This window comes from Carettochelys insculpta, chromosome 3 (genome assembly GCF_033958435.1).
Source record: "Carettochelys insculpta isolate YL-2023 chromosome 3, ASM3395843v1, whole genome shotgun sequence".
In the NCBI taxonomy this organism is placed as follows: domain Eukaryota; kingdom Metazoa; phylum Chordata; order Testudines; family Carettochelyidae; genus Carettochelys; species Carettochelys insculpta.
This window is the reverse complement of record NC_134139.1, coordinates 41826496-41841511: the sequence shown is the minus strand read 5'-3', so window position 1 is coordinate 41841511 and position 15016 is coordinate 41826496. Positions and strand designations below refer to the sequence as shown.

General features: G+C 40.9%; 1 protein-coding gene across 2 annotated transcripts in view; it reads right to left on the bottom strand.

The window, feature by feature from the left end:
* The window catches only part of CRIM1 (cysteine rich transmembrane BMP regulator 1), a 315027-nt gene that overhangs the window by 26625 nt on the left and 273386 nt on the right, over positions 1–15016 (bottom strand). For both annotated transcript variants that reach the window (XM_074989676.1, XM_074989675.1), the window contains 2 exons: positions 8745–8960; positions 3665–3886 (listed from right to left, as the gene is read on the bottom strand). In XM_074989676.1, the coding sequence (XP_074845777.1) occupies positions 3665–3886; positions 8745–8960 (438 nt within the window). The remainder of the gene's footprint in view (positions 1–3664; positions 3887–8744; positions 8961–15016) is intronic.

Genomic DNA, 15016 nt, shown 5'->3' with positions numbered 1-15016 from the left:
TACAGTCTTCACAAAAACCACTTTCTAACAGAAAGTATATAGTAAGTCATCATTATGGGATTATGTTTGAGCAGTAATTGAAATCTTGGTATTGTATTCTGGATTGAATTGTTACAAAAAGGGCAATGAGCAGGTCACAGCTGCTCTCAAATGTAGGTATTTGCAACCCAAACAGAGCAATATTGTGTTGGAATATGGGAATTTGAAAGTTGAATTGTCTATGATGAGACAAATAAAAACAGTCTAGACTATTTTCTATCCCAAGAAAAGAGAAATGTAGAAAGTTGAACAATATATATATAGCAAAGAGTAACTTAAATATTTAAAAATCTTTCAATTTTAATAATCAACCATGACCTTACTGAATAAGGAAATAAAAAATCAGTGATGTATGGTCCAATTCTTCTGTTCCCTACAAAGTGTATCAGGCTTATTTCTGCTGAGTCAATAGATTTTCACCGATGTAAGCAAGAATTAAGCCATGATTTTAATATGAGTATTCTTCTTCACTTCATAAGAACCAGAAAACAAAGTTTTCTTTTACATGGTTGTTTGACAAATTCTGATGAAGTGCAATTAACATCACAAAGAAATCCAAGAAAACAAAAACACACTGACCAATAGAACTCTACCTTGATTTTGCTTTAAATGCTGTTCAAAACACAGCTTCATGATCCTAGAGACCCTGTCTAAACAGCTTCCCCTTACTGAACTTAAAGACAACTTAGAAAACTCCATGTGCAGAGCCACATGGACATTCTGCAATTCTATGGGGTAACAAAAGGGAAGAATTATAATTAAAGGGATGGTGAAAAATGCAGTCAGAGCTTCAGAAGGATCCACCAGCTGGCAAAATAAGTGTGACACAGTCTGCTGTACAGGTGTTCTGTACGGTTCAAAGTCTCCTGGCTGCTGTAGAATGTAGAGGTTTTGAAGAAGTCAGTGATACGGCAGAGATATATTCTTCCATATGGAGTTCTCTGTTGGAGAGTCTCTAACTCAAATTTTAAATGGATATTGGAAGAAGGTAGAAATACAAAGTACCTTACTCAGGTCTTGTGTTTTTGTCACCTGGCTACAGAGGCTGCAACTTGGTATAAGAAGGGGATATGGGAGAAAGGAAATAGATCACAAAAGCACACAGAAGAATGATTGCTTACTTTGCGTGGTACTGAAGCACATTACTTCAAAGAGACATATTCTGCTGAGATGTTTGTGAGGCTTCAAAGAGCTCAAGTCTGAGGTAGAATAAAAACAATGAGAAGTCTGTGGCACTAACAGATTTTTTGGAGCATAGGCTTTCATGGGCAAAGACCCACTCTGTCACATGCATGTAGATGAAGTAGAGCTGTGAGTGCTCAGAGGATGTAATGAAAGAGGGCTTCTTGTTCTCAGAAACCCTTCAACAAAACCATTAAGATAGACAAGAAATGGCCTCTGGAACATATGATAAGGAATTACATTGTCTTATTCACATCCTGTATTCCTCAAGAAACTGTAACCAGAGCAATTGAACTTAGTCAAAGGACAGGACTACGCTGTCCCACAATTCAGACTACAGGGGTGTAAACAGCAGTGTGCACCAAAGTGCTGCACTTAAGTTCATGTGTGCATATTGCAGATGCAAATTAAAAGATTCTTACTTTGCATTAATGTAATCCTGTTTCAAGAGGACTATGTTAATTCAAATTAGGAACCTTTTAGTTGTGACATCAGCATCTGCATGAGAGATGCGGAGCAGTTCTTTGGTGTGCACTGCTATTTACACTCTGCACTTCAAACTGCAAGGCAGTGTACATATGCCGCAAGACCTCTCCAACTCTGTGATTCCAGCTGAGATTCCCCCCATGATGAGTCAAGCACTTAGCATACACCTTCAGGCTGGGAGAATGATGTCCCTTCTTTATATGACCAGAACAAAGGCTGTGCTTCCAAGAGAACAAATTCCTGCGGGTTTTGTGTATTTTGTTTCATAATGCAAAACTGTGACTATTGTGGTTTTGATGTTGTAAGTTGAAAATGCATTTAAGTAAAAGATGTATGCATGCTTTAATGTTAGTTTAACCTATTTATGTCTAGGTGCGTCTACACTTGCATTCCTCTTTCGAAAGAGGTATGCAAATGGTATAAATTTGCATATTTGACACCTCATTTGCATATTCTAATTTCAAAAGAACTTCTTTCAAAAGAAGAAAGCCAGTGTAGAGGCTGCTCTTTTGAAAGTAAACCCCATCTTTGAAAGAATCCTTCTTCCCATTAAATAAAGGGATGAAGGATCCTTTCGAAGATGGGTTTACTTTTGAAAGAGCAGCGTCTACACTGGCTTTCTTCTTTTGAAAAAAGCTCGTCTGAAATAAGAATATGCAAATGAGGTGCCAAATATGCAAATTTACACCTCATTTGCATACCTTTTTCGAAAGAGGAATGCAAGTGTAGATGCACCCTCTGCGTGTAAATAGAAAAACTAAGGCTGAGTGTGTGTGACAGAAACTGGATGGGATGATTAATGCGACTTATTATACATGGTGATTGCAGATCATGTGCTGACCTTAACTGCCCATTTCCAAACTTTCTAGTACTTAGGAGTTTGTTTTTCATTTAAAAAAATCTTCACAAAAGAGATGTAAATCTGCTTTTTGTTGGATTAATCTTAACACCATTTCAAAATTAATTGTCTTGCAACTATATTTCATCATGTGGGTAATTAACAGAGGAAGATGGCAGTGGCATCTATGTTTAGATTACTTAGAAAGAGCTTTCTATTATCACAGCTTCTTGTGACCTTTTACTGAGAAATTAATACCTTAATTGTTTGGAGCAGTTGGCCTTAAAATGTTACTAGGAACTAGATAAGAGCCTTTTCTTTATCTCAGGAAATCCTGTTCTAGTTTTAACAGGATCACAAGTTTTTTTTTAAAAAAACACAAACACACACTTTCCTCATCTCCATTGTTTTCCTCAGGAAAAAACATTGGCAGCATGCCAAAATAATAGGTGAACATAAACTTTTCTTAGTGTTGTGATCATGCCACTGCCAAAACAGCAGCAGAAGCTGACATTATACTGGAAATCCTTGGAAACTGCTGGACAAGGGACAGCCAGGCTAGACTCCCTCCAGCTTCCTCTTAGACTTAGCTAATGAGCTGTTGGGGCCATCCCCAACTTTGGGGAAAACCAAAAGTGACAGAATCTCTCTTAACTCCATGTGGCAAATGGGGAAACTAGGAGGGGAGAGAGAGACAGAGATGGGCCAGGCTTCCTATCACCACCTTCCAGGACCCAGTATCTGGTCACAGCAGCCCATCCCTTCTCTCCAAATAACAGCTTTCTCTGGCTTATAGCCAAGGTAATAAGGCCTATAGCTACAGCATTAGAAATCTGAAGGTCATCTGCAAATCTGGCACTTTCTAACCTGTCAGTACTTGACTTTGAAACCTAAATAACATACTTCTGCTGTGGTTATTTTTTATATATCAAAACATTATCACACTTATATTTAAGGATTACCTAATGATTCTACAGCCAATTAAAGTAGTGTTATATTAATAGACTGCTAGGTATCTCAAAACATTTCAAAACCACACTCAACATAACCTGCTGCAGCTGCCACCTCCTTTGGTGGCCCTGCCAAATTGGAAGAACAAAGTATTTTTAATTTGCTTACCTATACAATAAGGGCAACACTGTCCCTTTCTCAAAACAGGTCTCTCACAGGATACTGGTGGACAAGATTCAGAGTAGCAGCTAATCATACCATCCATGCAAATACAGCTAGTACAGACATTGGGTTTCCAGGACTCAGCTGTCAAGAAAATATCACCTTCATCATTTTTGCAATAACTGGGCATGCTCTTGTTGCTTGATGAAGAAGGCTGAAGAGGTTCATCTAGAAATATGAACAGACAGATCAGCAGAAGAACAGCTACTTACCTTACACTTACTATGGTTCTTTTCAGTTGTTTTGTCCACATGATTCCACACACTGTGTGCATGCATCCCATGCACATGAGATTGAATTCTTTTGACCAGCATCATCCAATGGGTCTGCTTCTGTACCCTAGCTGTCCTTGTGTTTTCCCATCAAAGTGCACATAGGATGGAGTGAGCCTAACTGTTGCTTAGTTCCTTCACCAATACAGAATTCTAGAAGAGTAGAACTCCATGGTTAAGAACAAATGAATGGCCATACTGCATCAGATCAACAGCCCATCTAGCCTACTATTCTGTCATCCAACAGAGGTCAATAAGTATATGCCCCACATGGAGTAAACAGAACAGGTATTCAAAGTGATCCCTCTCCTGTCATCCACTTCCAGCCTCTGACAAACAGGATAGGGACACCCTTTCTACCCACCCTGACTATAGCCATTTATGGACCTAACTTCCATGAATTATCTTGTTCTTTTTTGAAGCCCGTTGAAGTCCTGGTCTTCACAACATCCTCTGGAAAGGAGTTTCACAGGTCTACTATGAGCTGTGTGAAGAAAAGCTACCTTTTGTTAGTTTTAAAACTGCTGGCCATTAATTTCACTTGGTGACCCCCCGTTCTTGTGTTATAGGAACAAACAGATAACTCTTCCTTATTTACTTTTTCCACACCAGTCATGTAGGGCAGGAGAGCAGGTGATGGGATGCATTTGTGAACACATTCTTAAGAACCACAGTTAGCATAATTGCTTTGAGTAGTTGTCTGTTTGATGACTACCAGCAGGGTTTTGTTTTGTTTTTCGCACACAGGTGGATGCCAAGAGTCCTACTTCAATAAAGTAATAAAGACTACAGGGCAGTCCTCTCAGACTAGACATCATATCTGGAAGCCTTGTGAAATGTGTGAGCTGAGCTGCATACAGAATTTTTTTCTACTGATTTAAGGCCCATTTTGGCAAAAGTTATTTGAGTCAAGGTGGTTATCTGCTGGAGTGATATTTCTAGCATTGACCTGTTGTTGAGCTATTGGCAGACATCCCCATGGAAATCTAAAGATAGTCTCCTAAATCCATACATGGACAGCTTTCAGAAGAGACCTTTCAGAAGTGCAAAGAAACCCAGAAGCACCCAACTGATGCCAGTGAGAGCTGGTAGTCATTCAACTTTTTAAAAAATCAGGCCACCTATTGAGCTGCACATATACTGACTTAGGAGGATAACTGTAGGTAGTGGGGTGACAAAGAGATAGCCGTATTAGTCTGCATTCTATCAAGACAAAAAAGTAGTCATGTAGCACTTTAAAGACCAACAAAATAATTTATTAGATGATGAGCTTTCGTGGGACAGACCCACATCTTCAGATCCTAGCCATACTAGAACAGACTCAAAATATAAAGCACAGAGGTCCAAAAATTGTTATCAAGCTTGACAAATCAGAAAAATTGTTATCATGGTTGGCAAATCAGAAGAGAAGAGAGGCAGCAGGAGGGGTGTGTGGGGTGGGGAAGTTAAGAGTTACGTTACCAAGGCCAGTCTGCTGTCCGACCTTTTGTAACTTGATTCTCACCCACAACTATTTACACTTTGGAGACAACTTATACCTCTAGATTGGTGGCACTGCTATGGGGCACCTGCACGGCCCCACAATATGCTAATATATTTATAGCTGACTTGGAACGACGACTCCTCAGCTCTCATCCCCTATTAACCCTCCTTTACTTATGATACATCGATGAACTCTTTATGATTTGGACCCATGGTAAAGACACTAGAATAATTCCACAGAGACTTTAACAATCTACACCCCACCATCAACTTATGCCTTGACCACTCCACATGAGAGCTACATATCCTCGAAACTACAGTATAAACCAATGATGGACTGATCAGTACCATACTCTACTGGAAACCCACTGACTGCTATAATTACCTACAAGCTTCTACCTTCCATCCTGCACACGCAACAAGATCCATCGTTTACAGTCAAGCCCTTAGGTACAATTGCATCTCCTCTGATCCTACTGACAGAGACTAAAAACGACAATATCTCTACCAAACATTCATCAACTTGAATTACCCACCAGGAGAAGTTAAAAAAAAAAAATCGACAGGGCCAGACGAATACCCAGAAACCAAGATACTCCAAGATAGGCCCCAAAAAAGTGAATAAAAGAACACTAATGGTCATTACCTACAGCCGCCAACTCAAACCACTGCAACACATCATTAAAGACCTACAACCTATCCTAAATCAGGATGCCACACTCCAGAAGGCCCTAGGTAACAGGCTTGTTCTCTCCTACAGACTACCTCCCAACCTTATGAGGATTCTCACTAGCAACAACACCACCAATCCTGGAACTTTTCCTCCCGTTGCCAACTTTGTCTACATATCTATTCTGGAGATACCATCACTGGATCTGTCCATGTTATTCACAGAATCACAGGCACGTTCTCCTGTTCCCCAACTAACATCATACATGCCATCATGCACCAACAATGCCCACACACCATGTATATAGGACAGACTGCAAACACTCTGACAAAGAATGAATGGACGCAAAACAGACATCAAAAAACTCCTAGCTCACAAACCTGTCAGCCAGCACTTTAATGGAGTGGGCCTTTCTGTTAATGACCTGAAAGTCTGTGTTTTACTGAAAAGGAACTTTAACAATCATTTACAGAGGGAATGCTCAGAACTGTCATTTATATTCAAATTCGACACATTAACACGTGCTTTGAACTGGGACAGCAATTACCTGGCCTATTACAAGGACTCTTTTACATACTTTGTTTTATCTAACTCTTAACTTCCCCACTCCACACCCACCTCCTGCCACCCCTCTGCTCCTCTGATTTGCCAACTTTGATAACAATATTTCTGATTTGTCAACCTTGATAACAATTTTTGGACCTCTGTGCTTTATATATTGAGTTAGTTCTGGTAAGGCCATGAACTGAAGAAGTGGGTCTGTCCCATGAAAGCTCATCACCTAATAAATTATTTTGTTAGTCTTTGAAGTGCTACATGACTGCTTTTTTGTTTTGTAGGTAGCGGGTTTTTTTAAAATGTTGGTCAGTAGATGTTTCAGAGCTTTGATACACCTTGGATAGCAATAAAGAACTCATTACTTGAACCAAAACTTTTCAAGTTTTCCTATTTCTAGAACTTGGGAAGGATGAGGATGTGAGGGGCTACACTGCAGTGGCTTCCCTGGAGAAATTCTTGCTGACTCCTCAGTCAGGCTGATGGCCTGTAGCGGCAGCTCATTCACCTTTAAAACAAATGCATGGTTTGTTTCCGCTACGCCTGGCTCACTTTTCTGGCTGCTGGAGAGGACTACAGCCCCCTCACAGTTTAGGAAAGACGGCAGCAACAGCAGTACAAAACAGTGGCTCTGTCTTTTGGTTGCATTATGACTAGTCCCTGTGGGATCTGAGGGCAGGGGGTGCTCCTTGTGACTTCAAACCTCTCTTCCTATATATAGTCTACCATAATCTGGCCCTTGTGTAACAATCTTTATTTTACTCTCTCTTCCTTATCTTTTATATGGGTGTCAAATAAAACTAGGCCTAACTAAGCAGACATCACTGCCATTTTCCTCTAATTTAAAATATTGCTGTTTATCATAACCATCCTGCTATCAACTGTTCTAACAGCCAACTTTAATTACTGTTACAACGCTCTTATTGAAACCAATTTGGATTACTATTTTAAACACGAAAGCTCATCACCTAATAAACTATTTTGTTAGTCTTTAAAGTGCTACTGGACCGCTTTTTTATTTTAAACAAAATTTCCTTACAGAACACACTTTACTAAAATCCACATATTATGTTTACTGTGCTCCATTTATCCACTAGTATAGGAATTCTATCAAAAGCTTCATTAAATTTATTTGTTATATATAAATCCTTTTGAGTTATTGGTTCCATTAGCCTCTAGGTAATAACACGTCTTTCTTCTTTTCATAAATTATTGATCAAAGAGGTTTATTGGGTCATCTTCCTGCCAACACAGTGTTATCTATAGTGCATTTGTGAGATTGTTTTGTGCTGCTTACTATAAATGATTCAAGCAACAGGGCTCTCATTACTTTCTATGGGACACAATACCAATGTAATGGATATCACTGCTTGGAAAAACATTTTTATCAAACTATACTTTCTTTACTCAAGTTTATTCCATTACTGTGAGTAGCTATATCCAACTGAAGTACTTTAAACTATTTCTCATCCTTTTTTACACATAAAGTCTTTTATACCTGTATGCAGCTAGCCTATCCTCACTCAGTTTGGCTAAAATATGCATAATTAGCTCTTTTAATCCTTCATAAATCAGTCTTAACCACATAGGCTGCTGTTCTCTGAATTCCTTTCAATTATTGTGAAGTTTCTTAATATTTACTTGTTTGTTTTAATAGGGTTAGAAATTAGATTTATGAGACATTTTGTCAGGATTACTTCCTCATCCATGCCAATCCCTTTGAAGACCGGGACAACAATTACACATTTTCAATCCGCTGGTGCTTACCATCACAAACAGTGAGCGCTATTGATTTCACTGCTTCTTACAGCATCCATTCATTTTTTTTAAATGCTCATAAAGGTTTTAAGCAGATATTGGTAAGGATGTTTTTGGACATCCTTCTCAAGAAGCTGTCACAGCTGATGGTTAAAGGGATTTCTCTTCTGCTATCACAGAGCCAGCAGTTAAATGACTCTGTTCAAATCTAAATATTTATTGCCAATTTCACAGGATTTTGTAGAAAATCCAGAAAGGCTTATGCTGAGAACTGGTAGGTAACTGTTACCTGGGCACTGTGGACAGCAGGAATCCTGCGTACGGATGGGATTTTGACAAAGAAGAGGTGGGCAGACTTCAGTCTCACACAAAACGCGTCCACTATGGCATGTACACTGCGTGCAGGAATCAATATTCCATGTCTCTCCTTCTATGAAGTATTCTCCTCCTGGAGCATGGCAGATAGATGGACTGCTAAGCTCTGGCTTCTGCACACTAGAGTCATCTAGCAAAAACAGAGAAAGGGGAAACAAATGAAAATATATTGTGATGACAATTAATAAACAAACAAACTGATGTGTAGTACTGTTGTTATTGATGATCTGGATGATGAGATGAATTACATCCTCAGCAAGTTCGCAGATGACACTAAGCTGGCAGGAGAGGTAGATAAGTGGGAGGAAAGGGATAGGGTTCAGAGTGACCCTAGACAAATTAGAGGATTTGCGGCAAAAAAAAAAAATATTCATGAGGCTGAACAAGGACAAGTGCACTTAGGATGGAAGAATCCCATGCACAGCTACAGGCTGGTGACCAACTGGCTAAGTGGGACCTCTGCAAAAGAGGACATGGGATTTAGAGTGGATGAGAGGCTGCATGTGTATCAAGAGTGCACTCTTGTTGACAAGAAGCCTAATAGCATATTGGAGCTCTGCTGACAGATTGAGGGAAGTGATTATTCCCCTCTATTCAGTACTGGTGAGGCCACATCTGAAGCATAGCATCCAGTTTTGGGCTCCCTTCTCCAGAAAGAATGGGGACAAATTGGAAAGAGTCCAGAAGGAGACAAGGAAAATGATTAGGGGCATGTGACCTGTAAGGCAAGGCTGAGGGAACAGGCTTATTTAGTCTGTGGGAGAGAAGAGCGAGCGGGTGCTTTGATAGCTGCCTTCAGCTACCTGAGGACAGAGCTAAGCTGTTCTCAGTGGTGGCAGATGATGGAACAGTGGTCTCAAATTGCAGTGAGATGTCTAGCTTGGATATTAGGAGAAATTATTTCACTAGGAGGGTGGTGAAGCACTGGAATGGTTTACCTATGGAGGAGGTGGAATCTCTACCCTTTGAGGTTTTTTTAAGGCCAGGCTTGACAAAACCCTAGCTAGGATGATTTAGTTGGGGATTTGTCCTGCTTTGAGCAGGGAGGTGGACTAGATGACCTCTCCTGAGGTCTCTTCCAACCCTAATCTTCTATGATTACTGATGATAAAAAATTAGAAAAACGATAAAGTCAAGTAAAGTCAGCAAAGAAAGCAGCTCTATAACTATATACGCTTACTTGTGCATCATTCTGACAAGATGTGGAAGAAATGAGACACAAGGAAAAGTAATATGAGACTGCTTATAAAAATGTAAGTTTTATGAGAAAACAATTCAACATAGGCATACTTAATGAAATAAACGTAGAACAAGAGTTCTCAACTTTTCTTGAATCATACCCCACCTTAACATTTTTTTTTCCAAATGTGGGGAACCATCTCTCCTCCTGCCTAGTCTCTACAGTCAGAAGGATACTGGCACTTGGTTTCTCAATGCTACTCACTCAAATTTAGCTTGGATGGCCATCTGACTACAGAAGAGAGGGTTAGTCAGTTGTGCAGTAACTGAGATTCTTTGAGATGGATGTCCCTCTGGGTGGTCCACATAAGGTGTTTTCAGTGCTCTGGGCTTATAATCAGAGATTTTTCAGCCGCGGTACCCCACGTGGCAGCACATGTGCAGTACACAGCTCATGCCTGTACTGCCCACTATGCCTCTGTTCCTTCTCTGTCTCAGAAATTATTATAAATCTGAAGTAGAGGGTAGAAGGGAGGAGTTGTGGAGCACCCACAGGGACACCCATCACGAAGAACCTCAGCTACTGCACAGGTGAGTAGACCTCTCTTCTTCTTCTTCCTCAAGGAGCGTCCTTGTGGGTGCTCCACATAAGGTGACTATGGAGCACTGTCTTTTTGTGGTTGGTGGGATTTCAGAAAATATTTGTGAGCTATGCTCAAGATGGCACATCTGAAGCACGTGTCATTTGAGGAGTATTGCTCAATTGGGTAATGTTTAATAAATGTGTGAATGATGAAGATGATGATGAAACAATTATGTCCACATTGCTGCCTTGCAGATATCTTCAAGTGGGATTCTATGAAGAAAGGCAGCAGACCTGGTTGAGTACATACCCCCTGTGGTATAGGTATTTTGTTTAGTTCATAACATAGTTTTATGCACTGAGATAACCATTTTGAAAGTCTTTGTTTGGAAACTGGGTGTTCTTTAGATTGTTCTGTGGTTGATAAGAACAGTCTTGGAGATTTTCAAAATGTTTTTGTTCTTTTTAGATAGAATGCTAGTGCCCATCTTACATCAAAGGTGTGGAGTCTTGCATATTCTGCATCTGCATGTGGCTTTGGGAAGAATACAGGTAAGTATATACACTGGTTTATATGAAATGATGATGTGATCTTTGGTAAGGATTTCAGATGTGGTCGTAATATAATCTTGTCCTTTTGAAATATGGTATCAGGAGGGTCTGCCATAAGGGCAGCCAATTCCACTACCCAACAGAAAGGCCACCAGAAAGGACACCTTTACTGGAAAGTGTAATAGAAACATGTGACCATAGGCTCAAATTTTTGCTTGTAAGTGTGCGCAATACCATGTTCAGGTCCCAGACCAGAACAGGTCGTTTTAATGGTGGGAATGTGTTATTGAGAAAAAAGTGCTATGTAGCCTTTGACTTTCCTATGTTGATGGACACAGAAGCCAAGTGGACTGTTAGGGAGCTATTAGCAAGCTCTTGGTGCTTCAAGTGCACTATATAATCTAAGAGTCTTGGTAGAGTGAGGGGACAGTGATTGTTATGTACATTGTATTTGAAAACGTCATCATTTTTGGTCATAGGTTGTTTGTGTGTTGGGTTTTCTGTTGTTAAGCAGTGTAGACTGCACCTCTTGGGAGGACTGTAGTTTTAATTCCGTTAGCCCTCTAGGAGCCAAGCTGTTGGCTGAAGCATAGTGAGATATGGATGAAAATGTCTGCTGTTGTACTGAGTGATGAGATGTGGAGCTCATGATAGACATAGTGGAGGGACTACAGACAGTTGCATGAGATTGAGTACCAAGTTTGTCTGGGCCATAGAGGTGCTATGAGTATGATTCATGCACTCTCCTGTTGCACTTGTGAATCAAGCTGCATAACAGAGGGATGGAGGGGAAATGCATAAAGAAGGGGAGCATCCCACATTATAGAGAAGAAATCTACCACTGAAGTTTTGCCCTGTCTGGCTCATGGGCATCTGACATTGTTTGCAGTGGCAAATAGATCTACAGTTGGGAATTCCCATTGTTGGAATATGGTATGTAATACTTTGGAATACATTTCCCATTTGTGATATTGATGAAAGTGCCTGCTGAGGGTGTTTGCTGTGTTGATCTGTTTTCCCAGAAGATTGATATCAGAGATGTCTATATGATTGGCTATGCAACAGTTCCATAGGTGTATGGCTTCTACACTCAGATTGTAAGAGTGTGCACATCTTTGGTGATTGATATAATACATGCAAGCCATATTGTCCACAAATATCTTGATTGCCTGGTGATGGATTAGGAATTGGAAATGCTTGCAGGCTCTTTGCACTGCCCTTATTTCTAGGGCATTGATATGTAGCCATTATTCTTGCATTGACCATTGACCCTGTATTGAGTACTGTGACATGAGAGCTCCTCATCCTTCCAGGGATGCATCTTTGGTTATTGTGATTGTTGTTTCTGGCTGTTTGAAGGGGATTCTTGTACATACGTTTGGCAGTTGTAGCCACCATTTCAGGGAAACTTTTACTCTGTAGGGTATGCTTCACTTTATGCTCATGGAGTGTTCGTGTGGCTTGTATGTTTCCTGCATCCATCCTTGCAGGTGTCAGGTGAAGGCTCGCATGTATGACCACAAATGTTGTGGCAGACATGTGTCCAAAAAGTTGCAGGCATTGCTTTACTGTGAGCTGAGGATTTTGCATGATAGCTGTGATTATGAGAGTTAATGCTAGGAATTGTGGTGGCAGGCATTTTGTTCTGGCTCAATGTGTGTCTTCATTTGAAGTCCAGGTATTAACAGGGAATTGTAAGGATGCTTAAGTATAGACTCTTCCCAGGAGGTCCAATCTCTTCTACTCCTAGTTGTATGGTGTATACCACAACTGGGTTTGTTTGTTGTTGTGATGTACTGCCTCTAACATAAGAGAGTTTGAGACAGGATTCTATGCCTTTTGCTGGGACGTGGTACTTTCTATTAGCTCTCTTGGTGCTACGAGGTATTGAGGCACAGGGGTTTGCCCTATTTTTCTAGCATGGTCCATGATGACCTCATTAATAGGGATGGCTACCTTGCTGGATGGAGTGGCATGTAAGATGTTAGTAAGCTTCTGCTACACCTCTGGCAGCTCAGCTAGTGAGACCTCTAATGAGTATGCCACTCTTTTAGACAGTTCTTGGAACAATTTGAAATTATCCCCTGCTTTTGAGGGTGGTTGCATTATTTCTCATCTGATGATGATGCATGAGTTGGTGGCAAACTGTTGTCTGGCTCCACTGGGGAGGGAGGTGAAGAAGAGGGTGATTGAGTGGGCTGAGGTGTGACTGGTTTGGGAATATTCTGGGACTGTGGTTGGTACTAAGCCCAGGGGTCCCAGTATGGCCATGTCAGTGGCATTGGTACCAGAGGCATCTGTGGATATGGTGGTCATTGTTGTGTTGATGTCAGTGGAAGTTGTGAAGGTTGTTTAGGGGAAGAGTGTTGAGGCATGTATGATGCCAGTTCCAGCTCCTCCTCTTCATGCAACAAGTGGGATGGTATTGAGCTAACAGGCATGGTGATCATGGTCTGTGTCTGGAATACTGGAGTTGTGTCACTACCAAAGAGTGGTGTGCTGAGTTCCAAAGTTAAGGCTACATCCAAATGCCTCATCAGAGTTGGAGGTACCATAAATGGCAGTACTGGGATTTGCGACACCATCGGTACTAGGGTTCGCGATGCGGTTGATACCAGAGGTGCCTGTGGAGTTGGCATCAGTGACGACATGGCCTGCGATACCTTTTCAGTGGTCAGTACTGGTTTCTTCAGTGCAGGGGGTGCTAAATTGGGAGTATGCTATTTTTAGCCAAGCACCGGAGGTATGGACAGGCTTCTTAGCCTTTTCCCCTTGGGTCATCTGTATACTTCAAGATCTGGGTGTTGGTACCACAGATATCTTTTTGTACAGAGAGTACTTTTTCTTAGGCTGTTCTCTGTGGAGTGAGGCTGAAAGTATATGTTTGGTAGCCCCTATAACTTTTGAAGGTCCTTGGCCTGAAGCTGCTGCTGGTGATGTCCATCTTGGTGGGGACCTAGATTCCAGATCTGAACCTTGTCTGAGAGATTTCTCCATCGAGATCAGCTTCAGTTGAAGATCACTTGGTTTTAATGATCTTGCTGATAACTTTTTGTGGTGGGCACATTTTTGAGGTACATGTTCCTCACCCAGGTAAGTGGATGCATTGTATATGGCCATCTGAGACGGGTATGAATAGCTGCCCTGAACAGCATTGTTTAAAGCCTGGGGAGCCAGGCATGATTGCTGGCTGTAGACACCAAGCAGTGTTGAGGGTAAAGAGTCAAGAAAAGTCAAGAGGGGTGGACAGGGATTGAAGAATAATTGAATTCAGGGGTTAATGAAGGAAAAAAGGTATGAAGACGAATGAAGCATGGAGCTACTGAAGTTCTGACCTAAGCCTAAGATGGTAGAGAAATAACTGAGGGTTGGCAGGTGATGCAATGGTTAGTGGTCAGCACAGGCATGAACCGTGTAATCTGAATGCACCATCGGGGATAACCCTCAAAGAAGAATTGTAAACTCCTTGGGGCACACTCTCCTGGTTGAAAACCTCTGCTACTGAACATGGAAGTCAGTGATTTCTATGTAAATATTAAATACGAGTGGACAGAAATGAACTTGCAGGAAAATGTGAAACTAAAAATATCACTGCAAATTTATGCGCAGAAGTGGGATGCAATATTCCTTCCCCAGGGTTCTTTACATAAAATGGTCTTAAGAGTCTGATTATATGAATTTGGAAGGAATTCTTAGAAGAACATCTAAAATGATTACAGAAGCTAAAGTGATATCTGCAAGAATACAAAGGGACAAAGCATTCAGGGTGGTTGGAATAACTTGGACACAGGATATAAGTCAGTTTATTAGCAGACATGGTTCACAAAGCAGTGCAATGCTGCAGATAGCCCCATGCCAGCTGTCCCACAAGC